General features: G+C 51.2%; 1 protein-coding gene across 1 annotated transcript in view; it reads left to right on the forward strand.

Moving 5' to 3' along the window:
• The first annotated feature begins 516 nt into the window (after positions 1-516).
• FAM3D (family with sequence similarity 3 member D) overlaps positions 517-26,931 on the forward strand; it is a 31,953-nt gene continuing 5,538 nt past the window's right edge. The window contains exons 1-7 of the mRNA XM_030810166.1: positions 517-789; positions 11,709-11,759; positions 13,515-13,622; positions 17,073-17,096; positions 20,783-20,900; positions 22,675-22,733; positions 26,236-26,286. Coding sequence (XP_030666026.1) covers positions 11,747-11,759; positions 13,515-13,622; positions 17,073-17,096; positions 20,783-20,900; positions 22,675-22,733; positions 26,236-26,286 — 373 coding nt within the window. The 5' untranslated portion in view covers positions 517-789; positions 11,709-11,746. The remainder of the gene's footprint in view (positions 790-11,708; positions 11,760-13,514; positions 13,623-17,072; positions 17,097-20,782; positions 20,901-22,674; positions 22,734-26,235; positions 26,287-26,931) is intronic.

Genomic DNA, 26,931 nt, shown 5'->3' on the forward strand with positions numbered 1-26,931 from the left:
CCCCATCTTCCTCACTCTTGACCAAGAAGCCTCCCTTTTCCATCATCCAAGCTCAATATCTTGCAGTAGCCTTTGACCTCCTCCGTCTTTCCTGTCCCGAGTTTCTTGCCTGGGTTCCCCTCTTTCCAGTCAGCCCCTCCAGCACCCCCCCACAACACTGTAGTCCAGAACCTCAGAGCAGGTGATCATCAGCTGCAGTAACTCTCTCTACCAACCCCACACCTCCCATCACCTGGGGAGGTTGTTGGCACAGGATCTTTTGTGAGGTTTTTTGGCTGTTTTTGAAGGCAGATTGTGGTATCTCATTCCTGATTAAGTTGCTTGAATTCCCACCCAAACCTCCCTTGCCAAGGCCAGGATAGCTCTACAGGAAGGGAACAGGCATGGCCCTTCTCCCCAGGCCCCAGCCACGCTCTAAGCCACTCCTCAGCCAGGCAAGACTTTAGACTCATTTCCTCCCCCGTGAGCACTTAGAATAAACTTCCTCCTTCCTGTGAGATTAACAGGGCAGAGAGAGTTGATGGCAAACTTCCTCAAAGGAGGGGCAGAGCCTGCGCAGGGCAGGAGCAGCTGGCCCACTGGCGGCCCACAACACTCCATCTCACCCTCTGGGCCCGCTGCATCTAGAGAAGGGCCGCCTGTGAGGCCACTACCCCTCCAGCAACTGGGAGGCGAGACTGTCAGAAGCTGGCCCAGGGTGGCAGTCAGCTTGGTCAGGGACCCACGACACCTGCTGGACCACCTCGCCTTCTCCATCGAAGCAGGGAAGTGGGAGCCTCGAGCCCTCGGGTACGTCCCCCCAAGAATGGAAAGGGCTATGGTTCCAGGTACACATGATTGACAGAGGGGAAAATGGAGGTGGGGAGGGTGGGAAATAGGAGTGAAAGAGCTTGAGATGGAATGATGAAAGGAAAGAAAGAAGGGAACCACATAATCGAAGAGATTCCTGAGATCAGACTCAGGAAGGCAAATAGATTTCATCTGAGGCACCAAGCCTGATCAATGAAATTAGACTGTAATAAGAAGGATTCTGGGGCTGGGTTTGGGCTCAGGCTAAAGCATGCTATGATTGATTAGCTATGTCTGCCATGGGCACAAGAAGGAGCTGTAGGGCATGCCAGCTAGGGATTTGATAACCCACACTGCAGGGTTTTTTCCTTAACCACAGGGGCCCCTCAACATTTATTCTTTCATTCACTCATCTATTGATTCAAAAAACACATTCTGGTGATCAACAATGAGCCACACAAATATTTGAAAAATGAATAAAAAAGAAAGGAATGTTGTTCTTTGGCCCCAAATCTCATTTTTCTCATAAGGTAATGATCTGAAAAGTTATGACAAAGGTGCATGAACTTGAGAGATTTTCTAGCTATGTAATATTGAGCTAGTCCCTTTCACTAAGCCTCAGTTTCCTCATCTGTAAAATGGGAGAGTCTGAATATCCCTTATCAATCGCTGAACTTCTCATTGTCTATGCAACTATGATAATCATCACTGAAGTACATAAAATAACATGTATGATGTGCTAAGTGCTCTCCATATAATAATACATTTAATCTTCCTATCACCTCTACAAGGAAAGCACCATGATTATTCCCACTCTGCAGATGGGGAGCCAAGGCACTGAGAGAGATTTAATAACTTGCCCAGGCAATCTGACTGCAAAGCTTTTGCTCCTGCCCACTATGCCACACTGACTCTATGCTGCAGTGGATTCTAAGTCCATGGCTGGAAGTGGGCTGCATGGGTACAAGAGTGTCCTTCTAGATGATTCATCCAGTGAGCATTAATTGGGCAGTTCCTGCGTGTCAGGTAAACAACACACAATGATTAACAAGATGAGGTATCATACATGGTTCTAACCAGAAAGGGAAAACTTGCACAGATAGTCATTTTCAAAACAGTTTGACATACACCATGGGGATAGCCTGGGAGTCAGGGCAGACTTCTCCCAAGAGAATGCCGGGCCCTTCAGGAGTGAAGGGCAGGGGAGGAAAAGATTGAGTCAGTGGAGAATCTCTGAGAAGGGGGAACAGGAGGAAAGAAAGAGGAGGGCAGAGCAGCTCAGGCAGGAGAGGGGTAGTAGCTGGTGGTGGAAGGTGAAGTCAGTGAGGTGGTCATGCCCAGGTCTGCACAGGCTAGGGAGGAGTTTGCCATTGCTCAGCATCTGCCCAAATCTGCGCATCTGCCTGTCTGCCCTTGGGCACCTGGAGGTTTAGGGGCTTCTGTCTTATGGCCATCGTGTGCACACCTCTTCCTGAGCTCAACTCCATCTTTACACACAGACCCTGCTGCTTCCCATAGGAATGTTGAAGCCTCCAGAACCCAGGGGCCTAACTTCCTCATTGGCACTTCCTTGGGGTGGGGGATGCTCGAAGTCACCATTTGCCAACATTTCTGGTGCTGGGGCAGCTGCTCCCCCTTGGAGGAGACCTACCTGTCTACTACTGGCAGGCCTGGTGAGACTTCAAGTGGGCAGCCGACAAGACTGCCTGGGGGACTGGCAGCCCCCCCCCAGCCTGCAGTCCCAGAGGGCAGGTGCCCTGGAGCAGGGCAGACATTTCCTACAGTTGATGCCAATCCCTTGCTTCTGGAGGCTCAAAGGTTTGCTTCGCCAAGGGTGTGGTCTGCGGAGACAAAGACATAGAGGTTGTGGGGAGAGCAACCCTGCCTTTGGCATTTGAATCCCAGTTCTGCCCTTTTTCCAACCATGTGACCTTAGGCAAGTTGCCTATCTTACTGGCTTGTCTGACCCTCCCTTATCTCAAAAGAATGAGGATGGTAATAAATTCCTTGGGATTTGACAGTGTGCATTTTGAAAAAGACAATGTGTGCAAAGCACCTACCATGATGCTTGCCACGTAGTAGGTGCACAATATAGGACAGTGCTGTTGTCCAAGCTGTGCACCTCCTATGCTCCAGGCAGTCTGCATGGAACTGGGCATTCAGAAATGATTAGACACTGTCTCAGGAAGTTCACAGCCTATCAGATAAATTGAGAGTAGAAGGAGTCAGGGACCGCACTGTACAAGAGATATGAACAAGTTCTACGTGATCAGTACAAACAGCAGTCCCAAAATTGGGCAATGCATATGGAGGGTTGACTGTATAGAATGGTGCCAAGTACTGTACATGGATTAGCTGGCTTAAATACAATAACTTTGCGTGGGAGGTCTTATCATCCCCATTTTGCAGTGAACTACTGAGGCCTAAGGAGGTGAGGTAACCTGCCCAAGGTGGCAAGGCTATGAACAGTAGAGAGAAGCTTTATGGCCAGGCAGTCCAGCTCCAGGATCCATGCTGTTGGCCATCACACTCCTCTCCCTCGGACATGCACACACATCGCAGAGGGAGTGATCTAGGCCTGCACAGCCCACAGAAGGGGGACCTCACAAAGGAGGCCACATTCCACAAAGTATGGGATTCCTCTGGCGAGGAGAGATGAGGGCAGCCCTGGTGGAGAAAGCCCCGTGAGCAGAGGCATGGAGCTGGGAGCTGGGAGTCACCCAGCAGGGCCAGGGAGATGCTGGGAGCCAGGCACAAAACCAAGGCCTTGGACCTTTCTGCAGGTACAACTGGTTCTGTGCTGGAGGAATGTTCTGGTGAAAATGTCAGGAGCAGCGTGGCTTCTGGTATGGAAGCCATCAGGAAGGAGGTTGTTGCTGAAGACACAGAGAAAAAGCCAAGAGTCGGCCTGATTCTTTAGGTCCCATGAGGACTGAAGTGTTCAAACCTCGGGAGGGAAGGTGTAGGGTGGGAGTGTAATCCGAGTCTTTCTTGCAGATGTAACTGTAGTTTGAAATGGGAAAATCATGTATTAGGTAGGACTTTTCTGGGTGCAAGTGACAGAAACCAACTCAAACCAGCCCAACAAGTAAAGGATGGGTATTGACATACACAACAGAAAAGTCCGGAGATAATTCTGACTTCAAGAAGGCAGATCTGGGGACTCAAATGACACCCCCAGCACTCTGTGTCCATCTCTGGGAGCCTTTTCTCCATGTTGTTCTATGCTCAGACAGCCTGTGCTCATGTGGTGGCAAAGATATACATAACATCTCCAGTTCAGAGTCATCTCAACTTAGCCACTCCAACAGAAAGGCAGCTCCTCTCTCCTGGAAAGTCCTTTGAAAGTGGTAGGAGGAGACCAGGCATGGTGGCCCATGCCTGTAATCCCAACACTTCAGGAGGCCGAGGCAGGTGGATCACTTGAGGTCAGGAGTTTGAGACCAGCCTGGCCAACATTAGCTGGGCATGGGGGCAGATGCCTGTAGTCCCAGCTACTGGGGAGGCTGAGGCAGGAGAATCGCTTGAAATCGGGAGGCGGAGGTTGCAGTGAGCTGAGATCGCCACTGCACTCCAGCCTGGGCAACAGAGCAAGATTCCATTTCAAAAACAAACAAAAAGTGCTAGGAAGGCTCTGGTCTTCTTGGCTTGGGCCACCTGCCCGTGTCTGACCCCATCTCTGCAACCCAGAGATAGATCATACTCATCTGCTAAGCCAGGACCACAGAGTCACCCCTGGAGCCAGAGAAAGGAGTAACCCCCACCAACTGCCTCGGAGGGAGGGGTTGATTCCCAAAGGAAAATTAGGGTGGTCAGCAGAAGAAGGGGGAACAGATATCCACCACCCCAACTCCAGCTGCCCCTACTTTATTAAACTACTGTTAGCAAAGTCACAGATGGCAGTACTACATAAGTCATTCTACTTATGTGACTCTGGACCAGCCACTTATTCTCTCTAAAGCTCTTTCCTCAATGGTAAATGCAGTTAAGAAAAAGAATCTGCCAATAAGATTGTTGGGAAAATTAAATGAAAAGACACAGGGCTTAATGTTGGCAGAATACTAATAATACTTATTAGAATTATTATTGTGATTGTTATTAAGATTATTACTTCTTCAGTGAGATCTCCTGATCCAGTGCCTTCCTAGGCAAGACTTATCTCCTAATGGCTTCCCAAGTCACCGTCAACTTCGTTGTGGAGGCTGCCACATTGGTTAATTAAAGAGGTCAAGACCCAGCCGTCTCAGACGGAAAAGAATAAATTACCCACTGGGCGGGAGGTGAATCTCTTCATGCTTCTTGCTTGGCCTGCTGAAGTGATTCGGATAGGCCAGCAGCAGGCCTGCAGGGCCAGAGGGTTAACCCAGATACTCCACGCAGCCCCACCCTCATCCAGTTAGTCCTCTCTGGGGATACACGCCCAGCTCTCAGCAAAGAGAAATTCTGGGGCACAAACTGGCCTCTGGGGCTAATGGACCTGAAGATGTCCAGTATCCTGATATTTCTCCCATCCCCTCAGACACTGGAGGGAAGGGAAAGGGCTGTATGTCTGTCCAGATGGCTTCCTCTCTCTCAAGCTGTCCTGCTGGGACCTGGAGGAACCCATTTTCCATGTGGAGCACACCCTCTTCTTCAGCCTATTTCTGCCTCCTTGAGAAAGGGGATGGAGGGTGCGAGGAGCATCTCCAAGGGAGAGGGCAAGAAGGCCTGCTTGATTCACAACTGTTACTTGCAGAGCACTTCTTCTGTACCAGGTGCTGGGTTTTGGGTGCATTCTTGCCTTTAATCTTCACTAAATTAGAGATCGTGATGGCCATGTGAAAGGAAGCTAAGGCCGAGAGAGGACTGTGTCCACACTCCCATGGCAGGACATAGATGGGCACCAAAGCCCCCACTCTTAGCCACCATATTACACAGACTCCCAATTCCCAGGCCACACGAGGCCTCTGCAAAGTCGAAAGGTGCAAATATGACTGGAGCTGCCACTTACTGAGGATGACCTGGGTGCCAGGTACTGAGCGTGGCACCTTCAGAGGATGATCTGTCAGGTGAATGGGAGGAAAGTCGCCCTAAAACCTATCTGAGGAGAGGGGAGAGGTGGCTGACCCCTGCCAAGTAAGCAAAGCTCGTGGAGCCACCCCCCGAGGAGGGTACTGGCTGGTGAGGGACATGGGGGTGGAAGAACAGAATCTTAGAAACTCACTCTTATCCCATGGGAGCCTCCTTTCTCCCTCACCTTGGCTGAGCCAAAGCCAGGCAGGCTGAAGCTCAGCAAAAGGAACACCTGAGGCTCAGGTCCACCTGGAGCTAAAAGAGGCCACACCTAGGGCAGAGGTGGGCAAACAACAGCCTGCAGGTCAAATGCAGCGGCTACATGCTTTTATAAATAAAGTTTTATTGGAACACAGTCACATGTATTCATTTATACATTGCCTGTGGCTGCTTTCCTCCTACAAAGGCAGAGTTGAGTAGTTGTAACAGAACATATGGCCTGCCAAGCCCAAAATATTTGCTATGTGATCCTTTACAACTTGTGCTTGAGTTGGGCAAAGTGGTTAAGAATGTGTGGTCTCCTGACACACATCGCCTGGGTTTACTTCTGGGATCTTTTCTATCTTTGACTCTCACCAGCTATGTGACTTGACCCCCATGCCTGAGTTTCCCTTACTTCTTCATTGAGCTGTTGTAAGATTAAATTAGTTACAATAAGTCAGAGTCTCAGGGTAGTATCTGGCATGTGGCGTTTGTTGTCTTATTCTGGGAAGCACCCCAGGAACTTGAGGAGTAAAAACCCTCAGAATCCTGCACCTTTTCATGTCTTCTTGCATTTCCTGCCATGCAGCTCTGACTGGCCCAATAATTCTACCATTGGCCAGAGCTGGAGAAAACCATTAACACCAATAAATAAAATTAAAACAGGGCATAATGGGAATAATGGGCTTATTTCCTTCCAAAATAAATGTCACTGGAACAAATTGTTCAAACCACCAGTCTTAGTGTTTATGGATTTATTCGCTGTTTATCTCCCCCTCTGTATTGGTGACATGATCAATAATTGCCCATAAATATTGGGCGTTTATAAAAAGGACCATTCAGAGGATGAAAGGGGGCCTCTGGTTATTTTGATTCCTTCACACAGGCCTGGGCCACAATTGCGGGTGTTCAGGACTGCTTTTGGGGGTGATGGGAGACTCATAGCAAGGGGCAACTGGGTCTAGGCAGGGTTGCTCACCCCCTGGTTCAGGGCAGGACCCATGGCAGTGCCCTGACTCACGTGCATATATGCCTATAGGTGTGCCTGTGTGTCTGTTAATATGCCAGCCACTTCCAGTCTCTGAGTGTCTCTGTTTCTTTTTCATTCTGTTTGTCTCTCTACCTCAGTCTTGTCTCTTTCTTTTGGAGTCTGTCTCCCTCAGCCCTGTCACTATCTCTGTAGAGTTTCCATCTCCCACACTCATGCACACAGAATTCACCCCCTGCAATGAATCCTTGCCCAAGCAGCATTGCTGGTAGAGACAAGTGGAGCAGAAAGAAGCCTGAAGAGGAAGAACTGATAGAACCCCTCTGCCCCTGGTGACCACACTCTGTCTGCAGAATTTCCCAGGATAATGAGGAAAATAGCTGGACGTGGATTTCCAGAAGAGACTAGTTAGGTTCTAGAGTCTAAGCATGTCTTCTGGGCAGACTTCCTTCGGAGAAAAATGTTAGGAATGAGATGAAAAAAAAAAAAAGGAAGTTATTTAGATGGAGGGAGCAGCTCCTAGCTTTTTACCTCCCAGTTTCTTTTCCCAAACGGAAACCCACTTCCTTCCTTCCAACAACATTTACCGCACACCTACTGTGTGCCTCGGTGCTAGCATCAGGCCGAGGATGAAGAAGGCCTTAGAGAGCCACTCCCTGGAGGGGAAGCTGGCCTGAAAATCAGGGCTGACTGTGAAGGCTGACAAGGTGCCTTCACGGAGAGATTCACAGAATGCCGGGGAAGGGTCAGAAGCCAGGATTTAAGGAGGGAAAATAGCCACTTATTTCTCCACCGGGGTGCACTGCTCCACCTTCTCAGCCTGCAGAGACAGCATCTCTTTCTCTGTCCATCTTGGCTCTGGGACAGGTCATGGTTGAGATTAAAGGCCCTGTGTACAGAAGGCCGCAGGCAACAGGAAGTGCTGACATCCTGGCTCCTGTAGGGCCTTTAAGAAATGTCACAGACCGGCAGGCAGAAAGAAGCTGTGATGGCATTTTGGGTCTGCAGAAAGAACAAACATCCGTATAGGAATCGTGACCTGGAGGTGCACTAGAGAGAGGCAGCAGAGTGAAGGGGGCCTGTCAACAGGGAAGAGACGAGTGGACCCTGCCAGGCCGGCGGACCCCTTCCAGACAGGTGGCCTCACTGCCCAACATCCCTTCCAGAACAGGTAGATAGCATCACCTTCTTTTCACAAAGGAAGAAATCAAAGCCTGGAGAGATGTGCGGAAAAATACACAACTAGTAAGTGGCAAACCCAGGTCTGTCTGATCCAAAAATTCGTCCTCTTTTCCCAGTATCACAGGCTTTCACTGCCTGATTCTTTTAAGACCAAGATCACATGCACTGCCCCAGCTGCTCTGCCCCTGTATTTGCATCTGCTGGCAGGACACGTCTACCACAGGAGGGATGCACCGTAGTGATTGAGGATGGGACCTCAGTAGTCCCAGACTTATCACATCTAGCTTAGCATCTCCAGGGAGAAGAGAGCCTCTCTCTCCCCAGTTTCCCATACATCAATCGCAGGGCAAAGTCTGGTTGGCCTTGCTTGGGTCACATGCTCACTCCTGAACCAATCACAGGGAAATCGTAAAGCTCTGATTGGCCAGACCCTTATGACAGGGCAGGCTGCCATGATGGATGTGCTGACATCTAGGACCACACGTAGGTGTTGAACCTTGACTCAGAGAGTCAGGGAAGGCTCCTCAGAAGTGATTTCTCCACTGAGACCTGAAGGATGAGTAGGAGTATTCCAGACAAAGAAACAGGCGAACTGTATTCAGACAGAGGGACTCACAAGTGCAAGGGCCTGAGGATGCTCCAGAACTTGTCTTGCTCACAGCCCTATCTCCGCCAGTCTTCCCAGGGATGCTCAGAGAATGCTTTGGAAATGAGCTCCACAACTGACTGTGTGACCTTAGACAAGTGACTTGCCCTTTCTGAACTTCAACTTCCTTCTCTATCTGGTGGTTTAATCATTCTAACCTTCCAGGACGATGCAAGAATTCAATTAATTCAGTTTCCAAATATTCATCCAGCACTTCCTCAATGCCCCGCATCCTAGGCCCGCCATTGAAAAGAGAGGCTTGGGGCTTACACACACGGCTGACCTGCAGCCAGAAATGAGAAGGGAGCTATGGGGAAGGGCAGGACAGAGGAAGAGGTCCAAGGACAGTGAGGACAGATAATGGGAGGAATGGGATGGCTTGTGGTGATTCATGCCTTCACCAACCCCACCTTGTCCCCAGCCCTGCCCGCTCCCCTTCCACTGCCACTTGCACACACACCACCTCGAAACTAACTTAGCCATGCTAGGCTGGTTAGGTAAGCATCCAGGGCAATAGAACTTTTCTCCTCGTTCCCTTGCCGGGCAACTTTGTAACCTGAATAACAGGTTGGGACAATCTCCAACAGGAAGAAGGAGAAAACACACTCTTGGGTTTGGGTGGCTACAGAGGGATTCTTGCTCCACCCTGTGTACCTGCTCCGAGTGTCTTTCCCCCTCCCCACCCCAGCAGGCCAGTCCTGGGCCCCAGCTCCAGAGCACTCACTGGCTGCCAGGGTGAGCAGGCTAGAAACTCACGACACCAGGTAGCCCTGCAGGTGTTGGGAGGGCAATTCAGCCCAGAGGAAAAGCAGGCTGGGGAGCCCTCACCACCCAATGGGGACTGGCCCCTGGCCCCTGCCCCTCTCCACCCCACTGCCCTGAAGCCAGATTTCCTGCTCAGCATGGACAGGACAGCAAGAGGCTAGCCCTCTGCCCAGGTGTGTGTCCCCTACCTCTGTCTCTGTCCCTATCTCTCTTGTCTGTCTCTGAGTGTTTCTCTTTGAATCTGTGTGTGTGCATATTAAAAGTACTTGTTGTGTCTCCCTCTTCTCATTCTCTCTCTCTCTCTCTCCCTCTCTTTCCCACCCTCCCCTTCTCTCCCTCTCCCCCTTCAACTCTGTCCCAGACTGGAATGTCTGTACACACCCTCTGTGAATATTCATGTCTGTCTGTCTGTCCATCCAACCCCATCTCTCTGACCCTGTCCCTGTCCTTCCATCCTGTCTAGCCACCAACTCTCCTGGCTCCTCTAACGTGGGGTTCCTCCAAATGTCTTTTGAGTCTCATCCAGGAACCTAGGTTCCTGGACTGTAGGTCGCATCCAAAGTGTAGTCGTGATCATAATATATTTTTTATCTGGAAAAAAAAAAGCTGGTAATCTGAATTTCAGGAAGTTAAAGTTCCACAATTTTTCTGTGGGTAGAGCCAGGTGACAGCTTGGTTTTCTAACCTGGAAGGCCCTAGAGGAGTAGGATCAGGGTGGTCGGAGGACTGTTACAATTCACAAGAGGAAGCGTGGTTTTGCAGTTGCTGTTGCTGTTATTGTTGCTTAAATATTAAGAACTGGTTCAGCCCGAGCACCTCTCAGTGCACATATGGAAGGCCAAGGAGGCGAATAGACTTGCTCAAGGTTGAAGAGGGTGGTGGGGGCTGTGCCAGGCATGAGCCCAGTCTCCTGTCTCAGGTCTGAGCCTTTGGCAGTTGAACTTTGGAGACCATGTCTGTTGAGATGGATTTTTAGGATAAAGACTCTGGGGTGGGGGGGGGGCAGGAAGAGTTGTGGGAGAGGTCATCACAATCAGAGAAGGTTACCTGCTGCCTTGGAGCTGGTGTGGGAAGTCTGGGACCAAAGACCTCCTGTCCTCTAAGTCTCCGCAGACCTCCTGGGGGTTTCAAAGCTGCAAATCACTGGTAACTGCCCAGCACCTGGGGGGTGACACAGGGAGAGGTGGAAAGAAAGATGACCCTTCCCTGCTCAGAACTGAATAAGGGAGAAAACTTTGGTTTCAACCCTCCTCTGAGATAAAAATTCTTGGCAGTGAGACCCCAGTAGGGTGAAGGAAGAGGGGTGTCAGGGACTGTTCAGCAGCCAGAAACCTGCATCCGAATTCTGGCTCTCACCCTTGCAAGCTGAATAATCCTGGGCTTAGCCATGGTGGGTCTTGCTTACTCATCCCTAACATGGGGGTTGTGAGGATTAAAGAGATAATGCGTAGATGGCACCTGGCACAAAGTCACCTGTAATATGTGAGTTGTGATTACTGTTTATCTTGGTACAATAAACAAAGATTGCTTGGGCTTCTGCTCCCTGATGGTTTCACTGCAGCTAGCTAGCTCAACTTCCCTGGCTGGCTGGTAGGAAGGAAGGAAGGGAAGGAGGGCCAAATAGAAAGCTGAAAGGATGGATGGACAGATAGAGGATAGAGAGATGGATGAAAACATGAATGGATAGAGGATGGATGGATGGATGGATGGATGGATGAATCAACTGATGGGTTGATGGATGGATGGGTGAACAGATGGATGAACAAGTGGATAGATGGATAAGTGAATAAATCAAATCTCCCAAAAGACAGTGGCTTACCAGACTACATCTTCCTCTACTTTCTAATCTCTGCACTTCAAAAAAACATGGAGAATTGAATATAAAACTCCAGGGGCAAGAGTGAAGGAGAGGTGGAAGCAGACAGGAAAGGAGGAAAATTGCCCTCTTGTTCATATGGCAGGTGGTGAGGAACCCAACTGAAAGAATTATGATCTCCGCAGTTAGAGGTCCCTGTCCCTCATCTTCAGGCTTGGTCACTTGCAGACCTGATGCCAGTTTCCAACTGGATTTTCTTCTCTCCATAGGTGGAAGCTGACCCCAAGCCACCCTTCACCTGGACAGGATGAGAGTGTCAGGTAGGCTCTGAAATTGGTTTTGGAGTCATTTTTCTGTCAGCTCTGTCCACCCATCCTGGGCTCACAGTGATTTGGCTGTATCTGTTCTCAAATGGTCAGGCCCGAATTCCAGGAGAAAAGCAATCCAGGAGAGGCTGGAAGAGTGGAAGAGGCAACTTCCTGTCTCTAGGCTGAAAGGCAGAAGGAACTTTTGCACAGAAGCCCCACCTGGCTGGGATCATTGAGAGTGCCCATCTTGGAAACACTTGGCCTGGTTGGAAATTAGAGGCAAAAATATTTACCTCGAGGCGGGCTATTCTAGAATTTTTATACCATAAGTCTGGGCGCGAGGGAGGCAAAGGCCTTCTAGTCCACACCCTCATACTGTACCCCCTTTGTACAGATAGGGAAACTGAGGCAGCAAACAGGAAATGCACCTGCCTTATTTACATTCCAGAACAGCTGTAAGGAGTCAGGGGCACAGGGTTTTGAAGTCAGCTTACTTCTCTGGGTTTAAACCCCACTTTTGACACTTACTAGCTAAGTGACAGTGGGGAAGTGACCGCCTCTCAGTTTCCTCATATGTAAAATGGGAATAATCAATAGTATCCAGCACATAGCGTTACTCAGAGAATGAACTGAGATAATGTATTCAAAAGCTGCTCACACAAAATTGAGTGCTGTGTGAACATGAGCTGATACCCAAGAGGAATTCTGGGTGCCTAGATCCATGCTGTGCTGTTGAAGACCAGGGATCCCCACAGACCTGCATCCCACCCCACAGGACCCGGTGGGCCTTCTCCCCAACCGGAGTAGTCAGAGACTAGTTCAAGGCTCTAGAGCTGAATTCGGGGCTGAGGAGCAGGGGAGATGCCAACAGGGAGGTCAGAGGGAGGGGTGCCACAGCTGGGCCTGCGCCTCGAGACTCAGAGCAGAATGGGTGGGTCTGATTCAGAAGGTAGCAGGGATGTGAAATGGAGCCTGCTTTCTGATCCCTGTAAAGCAAGGGAACTCCAGGTGGCTCATCCCCATGTGTGGGGTTGTTCCCCAATCAGATGGGGAATCAGAAAGCAATCTGGCCATGAGACGGGCCAGGGAGCTGTGGCTTTTCTGGAAGCTGCATAGCAAGTCCACTGTGCGGTTATTTGTGGAGGCCTTGAGGGAGAATTGATGGAAACTGTGGCTTGGGCAGCCCCAAGCCACCTGGAGGCTGCCTACTTTCGACAACTGCAATATCCCTGCCAACAAGCTCAGGGGCAAGGGTGTTACCATGTCTGCTCTGTGCCTGAAGGACTCCAGCTCAGAGAGGCTGAGCTCCTGCTCAGAGTCACACAGCACTGCTGGCTGCCCTGAGCACTGGCCACAGCCTTCCTGACCCCTGTTCCAGGGCTCCCCTTCCAGAGTCCTGCCCTCCCACTGCAGTTCTCAGGCCTCCCCTTAAGTTGCTACAGAAAGGTCCAGAATGCTGGCCTCATTGCTAGAGATTCTCTCTCTCTGGAGGGCTAAGTGGAGCCCAGGCAGGTACATTTTTAACTTTCTCTCCCAGGGGACCCACTTGGGGGAATGTTGCCACATGACCTGGCAGCACAATCTCACCATCTGGCCACTGGAAAAATTCACACATGTCTTACCACATGGTCCCGTGGTCTGGTCCCCAGCGTGGATGTGGTCTGAACCTATAGCATGGGGTCTGTGGGATTTGGGAAGAACTCACACGTGGTCTTGCGATGTGGTCTCGGCTCTGTGGTCTCCTGGCAGCATCCCCTTGCTCAGCAGGTGTGCTTCGCCTCCTGGCCCTCATCTTTGCCATAGTCACGACATGGATGTTTATTCGAAGCTACATGAGCTTCAGCATGAAAACCATCCGTCTGCCACGCTGGCTGGGTGAGTGGGGCTCACTACTGGGGGCAGGAACTGCAGACCAGGCCTGGGGGCCGAAGACATATTCTTCCCTCCATCCCTAGGTGACCCAGGAGACATGACAAGCTGTGCTGCCTTTGGGACCCCAGCCATTGCAGGGAGAGGGGGCACCCCCAGACTACCAGGAAGGGTGGAGTCCATGGGGAACAGAGGTGCATTGCAAGGGCCTGGGCAACACGTGTGCCCACATCAAGGACCACTTTGAAAAGGTGACCCGAAGAAGGAAGGAAAGAAAGGGGGAAGGACAGAGGGAGGAAGAACAGAAGGAAGGGAGGTGGGAGGAAAGGAAGAAGGAAAATCATGTATTGAGTGTCTTCACCTGCACCTGCTGCTCCCCCTTCCTGTATCTCTTCATGCAGATCCCCTCCACCTGCCCTCCCATCTGGCTCATTCTCAGCCTTCGAGTTTCAGCTAAGGTTGCCCTGCTAAGGTTGCACCCCTTCCTCCTAGTTTAGCTTCTCTCATGTCAGGCTTTTTCCTTCAGAACACCATCATTTTCTGTCATTATGGTTTTTATGTTTCATTGTTTGTTGCCTGTCTCCACACCCTAGAATGTAAGCTTCCTGAAGACAAGGATTTTATTTTGTGTGCATCCACCTCTCTAGTGCCTGGCACAGAGCAGATGCCTAGTAAACATTTGATGAGTGAAAGAAAAAAACAGATGGATGGATGGATGGATGGATGGATAAATGGGTGGGTGGATGGATGGGTAGTTGGAAGGATGCTGGATGCTAGCTGCTTTACATGCATAGTCTCATTTAACCTGCACAAATGTCCCACAGAGTGATCTATGGTGTGGTTGTGGAATGGACTCAAGCACAGTCCTTGATGTGGTTTCACATGTGTTCTGAGAAAACAGAAGCTCAAGGAGATTTAAAAACTCACCCAAGTTCCTCTCGGAGATATTAGAACAAGAATGGGAACCCAGGTCTCCCAGATTCAAATCCTTTCTGAACAAAGGAAGAAGTGAAGGGAAGGGATTTGTATGTCTGGATTCATCCCGCTGAAGACCAAGAACCACGTACATTGACATCATCACAAACATCAGTGACCTGAGCCTCTCCCAGCTTCCTAAGGCAGCAAGTAAACCAGTCACTCCTTCTTGACCATGACCCCACAGTGGAGTGTCTGCGATCCCTTACCTTGTTTGCTTCTTGTCAAGCATGTTCCACAGCCCATGTTGAGATGATTTATAAGTTTATATAGATGCTTAGTGGCCATCGTGTCCCCACCTCCGTGCCCCCCCGCCCAGGATCGCTGCTTTTACAAACTAGACAGTGATGTGGCTGCACTAATGGTCTCAAAGGTGAGAGGCCCAGGTCAGTGTAGGAGGCTCAGGGGTGTCCTCTAGAGGAGAGTGCCCCAGTCCGAGGTGGGAGAGCAGCAGTAATTGAAAAGTGACCCAGTAATTATTTCTCTCTCAGTACTCAACTGCCTGGGCTTTGACAAGTCAACACCTCCAACCAACCATCATCAAGTGACTGCTGGGTTTTGAACTCTGTGTTTGGCCCCAGGGATCCTCAATGAGGAACACGTGGCCCTGCTCATGGTCTGAGTCAGAGAAAGAAACAGACTTGATTACAGCGTGTGGAAAAATGAAAGTGCATTAACATGACGCAGAGTCTCAAGAAATGTTTACAGCGGCAGGAAATGTAACCAGTGGGAAAGACCACCAGTAAAAACCATTTGTGTTTCAGCACTGAAGGGGGTAATTTTCATTTACTTCAGAGGTTCCTAACCTCATTTTATTATTTAATGCACTGATATAGAAGCACATATATGACTAGAGCACAAATTTGGTTTTTGTTTTTACTATTATATTGATATATAATTGGTTTCCAATCTATTTTACTTTATGCATTTAATAACACAGTCTGTTGGAGTATAAAGTGATAAGTATCTCAAGGGAAGTAAGAATAATTTTATTCTGAGGGGAGTTCATGGGCTTTTCCAAACCACCAAAGGGAATCATGGCACAGAAACCAGATTAAGAACCCCTGTGCCTAGAAAGTTAGGCAGAGTTCTTTCAGATGAGAGTGACCAACTCAACTTTAACTGGTTTCAACAAAACATGATGTCTTGATCGTCCACTATGGGCATCTTGTGGCTTCAGGTGTGGCTGAATCCAGGAGTCTCCCATGCAGGCCCCAGAGCTGGTCTCTCTTCTTTCTACATCCCTGGGCTCTGCTTGTTGCTACTTGACCTCAACAGATTAGGGCCTCATTCCATGGGCAGGTTTCTCTCTAAGGCAGGCATGATGGCTCCTGTCCTGATGCTTATCTTCTCACTTAGCTGAAAAAGCACTTTCTCTCTCTCTCTCTCTCTCTCTCCCCCTCTCCCCCCACCCCCACCCCCACCCACTATATATCAACATAGGGAAGTAGGAAAGGGCTCTGTCTCCAGAGGAATGTAATAATATGATTGACCCAGCTTGGGTCTCATGCCACTTCTGGGACCTTGGAGGCAAGGGGTAGGGACATTTCCAGATGGACAGCCCCTGAGAACCAAATGGAAAGTGTGTAAGTGTTGGGGGGGTTCCCCCAAAAAAGGAGAGTTTCTTCCCCTAGCATTTCTGCTTCCTCTGGAGGCCCTGTCCTCCAGGCGTCACTGCTGGCATGGTGGGAGATACGATGTAGAACCACAGAAACAACTAGGACATGGTATAAGATGTCAGGAAGTGGCCAAGGGCCCTAGAGCCAGTGCAGACAATATGCACTGCGGGCAGTCAGGAAAGAGACACCCCAATATGGGCCAAACACCCACAGCAGCACAACTCTACCCTTCACTGGGGCCCAGGGGCCAGGCACTGGGCTTGGCCCTCACAGAGTGATCTCACTGGGTCCCCTCCACGGCCCTGTGAGGGTGGCTGTCATCACATGTGCCATCTCCATGTGCTGTCAAGGAAACTGAGGCCCAGGGAGGTTAAACGTCTCATGCGGTCATATACCAGGAACTAGGGCACAAACTCCAATGGGTCTCAAACAGCCCAGCTTCTTTTGAACCAAGGGAGAGTCGTGTGTGTGTCTTGTACAAGTGTATGTGTGTATATGCACACACGTGTATGTATGTCTGCGTGTGTGTACACATGTCTGTGTGTGCACACATGTGTGTCTGTATATGTGACCATACTTGTGTGTCTGTATGCATACATGAGTGTCACATATATCTGCATGCATGTGTGTGTGCATGTGTATATGTGTGTGCGTGTGTGTACACACGTGTATCTGTGTATATGTGTGCTGTGTGTGTATGTATGTGTGTGAAGAGGTGACAGTGGCAAGGGATTTTTAGTTCATTTCAATGGCGCCAATTTAAAGCCCCTTCTTCCCACTCCCCAGCCCCCAGCCCCCAACCTCCATTCTGCAGGAGGGTCCGAAGTGCTTTTCCTCTAACCAGATTCTGTCTTCTCTCCAGCAGCCTCGCGCACCAAGGAGATCCGTGAGTATCTGTGCAGCTCCACACCTCCCCCCACCTCTTTCACTCACCCCCTGCTCCCATTTGCCCTAGGGCAACAAGGCCCAGGGCCCCTGCTCTGAGCCCTGCAGGTCCCAGAGAAACCTGGGCTTCCTGATTCTTCCCAGTCCTCTCCTCCCATGGCCCAATGGTGCCTTCTGAAGCCCCTAAGCCCTGTGGCAGGGGTGACCCCCTCTCAGTCATTCAGACTGTAGAGACACAGTTCAACTCTGCCCCTTCTCCAGTACCCCTACTGCAGTCTGAGCCGAACCCTGCCCCTGCCCCCTGTCTCTGACAACCCCACACAGCTGGGAGCCCGAGGACCAGGGCTGTGCTCCTTAACCCCATTGCAGTGACCCCAGGCTTGGCTCAGGGTTCCTGCTGCAAAGTGCCAGAAACCATGTCAGGCACTACAGGGGCCCCAGAGACAAACAGAAGTGGGTGCTGATTGTCTGTTGGGGTGGAAATGCCAGACCTGCCTAAGAGAAGTGGAGAAAGTGCTCTGGGTTCCAGGAGGGGCACCCCCTGGAAGGCCTCAGGGAGGAGGTATCCTCTCTGCAAAGGCCTAGAGGCAAGAATGCTCCAGTGGAGGCCTTGGCTAGAGAGTCAGGACAAGGAAGGGGAGGGAGAGCTGTGATGATGGCACTGGTAACGATGATTGAGTGTCTATTATGTGCCAGACACTGGATTCAGAACTTCACAGGCATCTCATGCAATCCTACATACAAACCTATGTTGGTGCTATAAGTAGCCCCTTTTATAGGTAAGGGAACTAAGGCACCGAGAAGTGAAATCTTTTGGCCAGAGTCACACAGCTGTAAGTGGTGAGGCAGAAGTCAAACCCCCTCCACCACCTAGTGTAGAGCCCACCCCCTCAACCCCTCTTTGCAAGAGGCAGCACTTCCAGGCCGTCTCCATTTCCTTCTCAACATGGTGGTGACTGTGAAGAGGGCTGTGGCTCCCAAACTAGGATTTTACCTGGCTAAGAAGGACATGGGTGCCCCAGTACAGTGTGAGATTACAGAAGGCAAAGACAATATGAAACAACACAAATCATTCACCCCACACCCTTAACCCTAGCTCCCTGAAGTCTCCTCAGTCATATTCTGAAGTGGACACAGAGTGTCACAGCATCTTGTTGCTATCAAACACGTAGACATCACCTGCTGGGGGGATAGCAAATTCAAGCACACATGCTGCTTTCCACCCTGCCTGTTCCCATGGCAGGCATCACCAATCAATCCCAGCATTCTTTCCCTCCAAACCCATAGGCAGCCTTGAGAGATTTATCATTAAGCCTTTAACAGGAGGTCCACACTGACATTTAAGAGGAAACCTGTTTGACAACCCTGATCTAAACCAACTCCCTGATTTCACAGTTGGCAAAGATAAAGGGAGCAATTTCTGGCAAGCCACAGAGCAGATTAATGAAAGAGCAGCCTATTTCCTGAATGAACCCGTGCCCCAGTGCTCTTGGTGGCACACCAGTTCCATGCCCTGAGCAACAGCACAAGGGTTCCCAGGGGGGTTGGGCCTCAGGGATTGAGGCAGCTGATGGGAGCAGCCTTCTATGCCAGAACAGAGGGAGCAAATCTCCTGCCTCCCAGAGGCTGAGGCCCCCTTGGCCTCATCTCCCTTCATCCAGCAGCATGACTGTGAAGGCTGGATGGTCAGAAAATCAATGCTGGAAAAGTCTGCTTAAGCCAGCCTGTTGACATCAGGTTTATCAGACTTAGCTGCAATTGATTAGGCTCTGGGCAAACCCCAGAAGTGGTCCCCAGGGCTGGGAATGATCTCCCTGCATAGGTGAGATCTCTGGATGAGGGGTGCACGTGGCTGGAGGTGGAGCCTCAAGGCTGTAGGAGACCAGGAGCCATGCCCTGGCTTCCCTCCCCAGCATCACTCCTCAGCCAATCCCATAGGTGGGGGCTGGGCCCCTTCATAGGGATCCTGCCCAGAAGGAGGAGAAGGGGAGTTGGTCCACCCCCAGCCCGGCCCTCTCTCCCCTAAGCCACAGGCTTGGATACCCACTCTCTCCTGAACAGCCCTTCACAGATGCCTCTGCCCCCTGCCCACTCTCTGGGTGACAATGTCATGGTTTGAGTTCAGTCCCACCCATCACGTGTGTGTGCTGAAACCAGGAGAGGGGGAGCCCCGGACAGGCATTTCCTCTCAGATTCCCAGGGTTGCCTGCTCAGTGGAGGGAAACCAAGCCAGCAGGGTTCCCTGGTGTGGGCTGCATTTGCTCCTAGAAGGGGCACCTTTACCTACTCAAAGGTGCTCGCCAAGCCTGGCACCAGTGGGTTGTGCCCCTCCAGAGGGGTGCATTTTCCTGATTCACCTAAAAGGTCCCTATAGACCAGGGAAGGCCCTGGAAACCACATGGTCACTTCCAGCCTCAGGTGTAGCCTGGCCCAAATGTTGTACATGTTCTGCAACGAAGACTATCCAGTGCCTACTATGTGCCAGGCACAGGAGTTTTCAGGGTGAGTCAATAAGATAATAAACATAAAGTCCTGGCCCCAGTGCCTTGCATGCAGCAAGATCTTGGCATGTGCAAGCTTCCTTAAGGAGCCTGCAGCTTTGCTCCAAAGCACACACTGGCAGACCTTGGCCAGACGCCTGGCACAGGGGCTGGGGAGGGAAAGGCTGCCCAACCCCCGTTTTCCCTTTGCAGATGAGCATTCTCCAAATCCATGTTTACCCAATCCTCCTTAATGCTGCCTTCCAAACTGTCAGCTGGTGCTAAAAAGCACACATTAGGATGAATTAGAACATGCTAGGCTGCAAGGGCGGATGTCATCCCAGAACTCAAAGAGCACGTTGAGGGCTCAGCTGCTCAGCCACATCTTTAGGTCCCACCAGCATCTCTCCCCAGGCATGGTCCTCCCCAATTTACCCTGTGAAGGCTGCATGGAGAAGATGCAGGTCTTAGGAACAGCCAACATCAGCAGAGGTGCCACTTAGTGAGTACCCAGTGGGCTCCCAACTCCGTGCTGAGCTCCCAGTGGGAGAACCGGAACCGTCTGCCTGTTCTCTGTTGTATTCCAGCGTCAGGCACTTAGTAGATGCTCAGTAAATGAGTGATAAATGAATGAATGATGAGAAGAATAGCCAGTGTGTACTGAGCATTAAACCACACTCATGTATTCCTCACAAGAACCCAGTGGGGGAGGCACCACAGATACCCCATTTTGCAGATAAGATGAGGTGCAAAGAGGTTGAGGATTTGCCCAAGGGAACCTGGCTAGAGAGAAGTGCTCCCACTCATCCCGCCAGGGTCCCTGGGAGTTCTCAACAGGGGCCTCTGGGGACTCAGAAGGCTGCCATGGCCCGAATGAGAGGTTCTCAGGACAGTCCCTTCGACATGGTGACTCAGGTTTACTCTGGCTACATTTACCAAGGGTGCCCTGCTGTGGCTGGAGCTGTGATGGGAAGCCCCAAAATTAATTCTGGGCTGGTCCTGTGTGCTCTGGTGGAGGCTGTTGGAGGCACCGTGGAGCCCAGAAGGGCACATCTCCCAGACTTTGTGGTCAGCGAAGTCTCCCCCAGAAAGAGGCTCTGAGCTTCGTCCCAAGCTGCACCCTGGCTCTAGCCCTGGCCCTCCCCTCCTTCTCTCCCAAGTACCTCCTGAGCTGCTGCCCACCAAGGCTGGTCTCTTTCCTCCCCAGAGATTAAAAAGTACAAGTGTGGCCTCATCAAGCCCTGCCCAGCCAACCACTTTGCGTTTAAAATCTGCAGTGGGGCCGCCAACGTCCTGGGCCCCACTATGTGCTTTGAAGACCACATGTAAGTACCTAAGATGCAACTATGTTTATTTTATTTTATTTCATTCATTCATTAAAAAATTCAGAGGCTGCAGGGGCTGGCCTGTGAGACCAGCCCACAGCTTCCCTTTCACTCTGGGTGTGTGAGGCACAAATAACAATAATTGAAACAGCTCCCACATCCACCAGCACCTTGCCTGGTGCTTCACAGCATCTCTCATTCATTCCCCCGACATCCTGGGAGGTGGGGCTATTACCCCTATTGTAAAGATGAGGATAGTGGGGTGCAGACAGGGTCACCTGCCCAGTGGCAGGGCCAGGATTTGACCTCAAGTCTAACAGCCAAGTTGCTGGGCTTCCCATGAAAGGAAATGCCTGCAGAGAAGTTTCAACATCCTGACCCAGGCATCAAAGCCCAGATATAGCAGGCACCAGGGCTTCCACCCCAGTACAGGAGAAAGGCTGTGTACCCATCATCCAACCTAGACAGTAAAGGCCACGAGACAGCAAGTGCAACCTATGAAAGAACTCAGGGACAGGTGTTTAAACCAGGATTCTGAACCTAACCACAGTTTGTTTAAGCAAAACAAGGAACTGATGGGTTCAAATAACTAAAAGACCAGGGGTGGTAGGCAGGCTTCAGGACCACCTGGATCCGGGGATTCAAACAATGTCATCAGGGCTGTCTCTCACCCCATCTTCAGCTCTACCCTCCTCTGTCTAATAGCTTTGCTTTTATTTTTTCTACTTGCAAGGAATTTCTCCATATGGTTAAAGAGAGAGACCGCCAGCTGGTTTGACATATTAGCCCAGCCTAGCACCCTAATGGGAAAAGAGCCTTCCTGTCTAAATTATCCCTGCAAAAGTCCCAAGCCTGTGTTTCATTGACTGGCCTGGGTCACATGACCAAGCCTAGCCCAGAGTATTAGTCCGTTTTCACGCTGCTGATAAAGACATACTCAAGACTGGGTAATTTATCCAGGAAAAAGAGTTTAATGGACTCACAGTTCCATGTGGCAGGAGAAGCCTCATAATCATGGCGGAAGGCAAAGGAGGAGCAAGTCACATCTTAAATGGATGGCAGCAGGCAGAGAAAGAGCTTGTGCAGCCTCTTTATAAAACCATCAGATCTTGTGAGATTTACTCACTATCATGAGAACAGCATGGGAAAGACCTGCCCCCATGATTCAATTACCTCCCACTGGGTCCCTCCCACAACACGTGGGAATTCAAGATGAGATTTGGGTGGGGACACAGCCAAACCATATCAGCCAGTCACTGTAGCTGGGGACGTAGGATGCTCTGCTTGTCCACGCCTGGGAGAGAGAGGTCAATCCCAGGAACCACCTGGCCTGTTCGTGGAGAAAGACAATTCTCCCATCGCACATCCGGAGACAAGGGTGTGGATGCCAGGCCAGCAGGAACACAGCTGGGCCATGTGGGGACTCAGACACCCCAGGATGGCAGCAACCTTCTGGGTTCTGCCTCCCCCCAGCAGGCAGGCCTCACGGCCTGGGGGTGGGCTGGCCCCGCCTCCAACACCTCAGAGGCCCAGGCAGGGACCTCGCCTCTTCTCTGAGCCGGTTGTTCTGGTCCAACATGCCTTGAGAAACTCTTCAGAGAATCCAGCCCACCACTAGTTTTCAGGAGAAAACAGATGGCCCCAGTTATTCCATGTTTTTCCCAACACGTCCACATTGCTTATGTGGGCCCTCGCAGAGTTCCCCAGGTGGGAGAGCAGAGTGTTCATTACACGCTCGGGACCGACTGTCATATTTCTTCTTCATTGTCTTCAGGATCATGAGTCCTGTGAAAAACAACGTGGGCAGAGGCCTAAACATCGCCCTGGTGAATGGTGAGTTGCAGATTCCTCCCCCAGACAGTTCCCACCCTGCACCAGGGAGGGTAGGGGGTAGCGGCATATTCATTCAACCAACATTGGCTCAGCTCCTACCTCATGGCAGGAATGCCCATAGAGCTCAGGAGGGGAAGCGTGGCTGGCCTGGGGGAACAGAAGGTCTCAAAGACCCGCAGAGCTGTAGAACCGCAGAGCTAGCCAGGCCCCTGCCACATGCTCCTATCTCAGGAGGACACACTTCTCCTATGGAACATGAGTGAAACATGACCCCAACCTCAAAGCCACTCTGCTTAAACCAACACGAATGAGGATGTGGGGACAACCAACGACAGTGCAGGATCACGTGCTGAGTATACACCTTCATTCATTCATTCAACAAATACAGGCAGCAGCTACTGTGGGCCAGGCTCTGTACAGGACACTGGGGGTCAGCCAAGAACTAGAAAGGCCCTGGCTTCACAGCCTCCGTAGGTATCTGTGAAGCTCACAAACAATCTCCATGTGGTGAGCCTCTCTGGAGGGGCAGGAAGCACAGCTATGGGAGCTGAGATGCAGAGCTGGGATGTAGAACAGGGGACAGACCCAGGGTGGTTCAGGGGAGGCTTCCAGGAGGAGGTGATGGCCAGCTGAGGCCTGAAGGACTGTGGGCGCTGGCCAGGAGAAAATTGGGGAAGGCTCTTTCCAGGCAGAGGCAACACAGTGCAGGGAGGAGAAGGGAAAGGGAGGGAGAGAGGCTTGCAGGGCAACATGAAGAGGCAAGGCTGGAGAGAGCAGCAAGACCAGAAGGTGAGGAGCTAGCAAGCCTGCTAAGAAGTGTGATTGGAAGCCGAGAGCAGTAGGGAGCCATGAAAAGGATTTGAGCAGGGTGTGAGGGGCCAGGCCTGCATTCCAGAAACCTCCCTCCAGCTTGGAATAGGGGGACTGGAGGCAGGGAGACCACAAGGGAATCCATGGCCTTGATAACCCATCTCCTGCAGGACACACACTTAAACAGGAGGCCAGAGGGCCACCAAGCCTGAAGTAGGGACATGTTTCAGGAGGGAGTGGACTTACAGGGTCAGGTAAGGACCAGGTGGTCTAGCCCCAGCCCAGACCTCCTCTCTGCCTCTGTTCTTAGAAAACAAGGGCCATTCCCTGGCTGTAAGGGCCACTTCTGGGACAAAGGTCAGGGCAGGCATGGAGAAAGCTGTAAGGGATGCTCAGGAAGGAACCTGTCGAGCTTGTGTATGGCAGGAACACATGAGCACACTTAGGAAGGAACAGGGTAGGATGCGAGCCCCGGCCTTGCCGCTTCAAGCCCACTCCACTCCAGAGAAAGCCTTTTCTCGCTCTGCCAAGAAACCCTGCTGGGTCAGGGGAGAAGGTGAGGCCTGGAGCAGTGATGGGGCTGTTCCTGGACAGACGGGAGTCAGAGGACAGCCCTGGCCAACTTCCTAGGAGCCCAGGAAGGGCCAGGGCAGGGAGAGACAGGAGACTGAGTGGAGCCATTCCTCTGCAGGTTTGAGGGGGGCCCAGGCCTGTTCCACTCCAGCCTCAGTGAAGTGGCTGCAGAGATGGTGGCTCCCTCCTGCAGGGAGGGAGTGCCCAGGCTGATCTCAGAGCGCTCTTTTGTGCACGCCAGACTCCAGAAGACTGTAGGAGCCTCAGCTTACATCAACACTCCCATCCATCTGCCCTCACCCCACAGTGAGGGCAGACAGGAAATGGCGCAGGGGGCAGCTGACCTGGCTGAAACCTGCTGACTTTCTCCCCTGAATGGGTCCCACCTGAGAAAAACTTTTTGAATATTCTCCAATGAGATGGCCCTAGACTAGGCCTCTTTCCTTGCCTCTCACAAAGCCAAAAGGATGAAAACAACCATCAATGGCAATAAGAACTAGCATTTATTGGGCACTTACTGTGCCTTTTCATTTAACCCCATCACTGCTAGGATGGAGCTATGCTCAATATCCCCATTTCCCAGGTAAGCAACTGAGGCTCAAAGAGGTTAAGCAGGCTGGGTGCAGTGGCTCATGCCTGTAATCCCAGCACTTTGAGAGGCTGAGGTGGGCGGATCGCTTGAGCTCAGGAGTTCAAGAACAGCCTGAGTAACAGTGAACCACCCCCCGAATCCGCCCCATCTCTACAAAAAGTAAAAAAATTAGCTGGGTGTGGTGGTGCACACCTGTAGTCCCAGCTAAGGCTGAGGTGGGAGGATTGCTTGAGCCTGGGAGGTCGAGGTTGCAGTCAGCCAAGCTCACACCACTGCACTCCAGCCTGGGCAGCAGAGAGAGACCCTGTCAAAAAAAAAAAAAAAAAAAAAAAAAAAGAGGTTAAACAACTTGCCCAAGGTCACACAGCCTGTAAAACCACCTACATTTGAACCTGGATCAAGTTAACTCCAGGTCTTAATCATTCACCTGAACTACCTCCCTAGACTAGAAATGTCTCAACCATGTATACGGCACCTACTGTATACATGTGTGCTTTGTGTGCCAGATGTGGGGAAGCCCAACAAATCATGTAAGGGGCTCAGCGTCCTCATCTGTATGACCAAGAACAACACAAGGATTGCTAAGGATCTGGTAGTCTTTAACCTTTAGTGGGGCAGAGAGTCCTCAGGATCTTCCAGCTATGCTGGCCGCCACCCCCACCCCACCACTCTCCAATTGCAGAAACATTCACGAGCGCACGCAATCACAAAAGCAGCTCCATGGGTTCATAGACTCCTTCCAAGTGCCCCAGGTGAAGCATTCCGTTCACGCTACGTGGCTCCCGAGAATCCTGGAGGGGCTGCTAAGCGAGCCTGCTCGCGCCACCTGGACAGCCTAGGCCTCGTCCCCACGCTCCTCCGTAAGCCTCGGAGCTGCCATCTCCTCTGCAACACCGCCATCTAGCGGCGGAGAGCGCGAACTGTAACGTTCCTCCGTAAGACCCGGTTCCCTGGAGGGCTGGGCCTTCGGCCACCTCCTCCCACAAAAGCTACAAACACAATCCAGGTTACTGGACCCTGGGAAACTGAGTACCACTTAGCCCAACACAAATCCCTTTGCCTTCAAGAGGTGGAGGACTCCAGTTGTAGGTTTTCTATTTAGGTGGGAATGATGATGACAACTGTCATTTTGATTTTGATTTTGCAGCTAAAATTCATCTTGTATGACTACTATTAGTATTTTAAATGTATATCCTTTAGTTCCCACAACCCATTGTATAGATGCAAAATTGAGGTCAAAATGCTAAGTCCTGCGTTAGAAACTGGTAGGACAGAACACAGACTCAGACTGAGTAGACTCAGTTCAATTCCAGAGATCTCCTCAGCCATTACGTTCTTGAACCTCTCAGACGAGCCCAGCCATTCCTGGACACCTGCTTTAGTCCTGCGTGCTCTTTATAGGACCTGATTTCATTAGATTCTTATTCTGTTTTTAGACCTTAGACTACAGGTTAGCCATTTTCAGCAGAAACGACAGGCAGAACAACACGTGTTACAGGGGATAATCCTTCTCCTTTTAACCCCTAGGAACCACGGGAGCTGTGCTGGGACAGAGGGCATTTGACATGTACTCTGGAGGTAGGTGCCTCTGCTGACACTGAAGTCACAGTGGGGGGTGTGGTGTAGAGGGCTGAGCCTCTTCATGTGGCAAGGGACCTGGTGGCTCGAGGTGCCTGGTGCTTCTTTTCACAGGAGGCACCCAGGAAGAGGTGCGGTGGGGGGTTGAGGGTGTCCTGCTGCTTTCAAAACTCCTTCTGGCCATCTCAGTTGGAATCTCCCAAACTCAGATCCTGAGACAGGGATTCCAGTGCAATGCTTTATTTAAGAAGTGAGCTCAGGAAACGTCGGATGGGCAGCTGGAACCCTGTCCTGGGCCCAGGGCTTCATAAGACCCCACCCGGCCCTCCTCCATCTCCATCCCAACTCATGGGTGAGGAGTCCGCAGAGCTAGGGGTGTGCTGACCTGGAGTCTGCATCAGGGCCCACACAGGTCTCTTACCAGGTGTGCCCCACCCCCAGGCTTCAGACACTCCCCCAGGATGGAGGGTGACCAGAGGCTGGCTGTTGCTTGACGGGAGGGTAGTGTGGATGGAGTTTGGATAGGCACACTGAAGTGCCCACATGCAGTGTGCAAGGTCCCTCCTGGTACAGGATAGAGCTGAGGACAGGGGCAACAGGAGATGGGGACAGGCCAGGGGCTGAGGACCAGACATCCTGCCTGGA

The sequence above is a fragment of the Nomascus leucogenys genome, chromosome 4, assembly GCF_006542625.1.
Source record: "Nomascus leucogenys isolate Asia chromosome 4, Asia_NLE_v1, whole genome shotgun sequence".
Lineage (NCBI taxonomy): Eukaryota > Metazoa > Chordata > Mammalia > Primates > Hylobatidae > Nomascus > Nomascus leucogenys.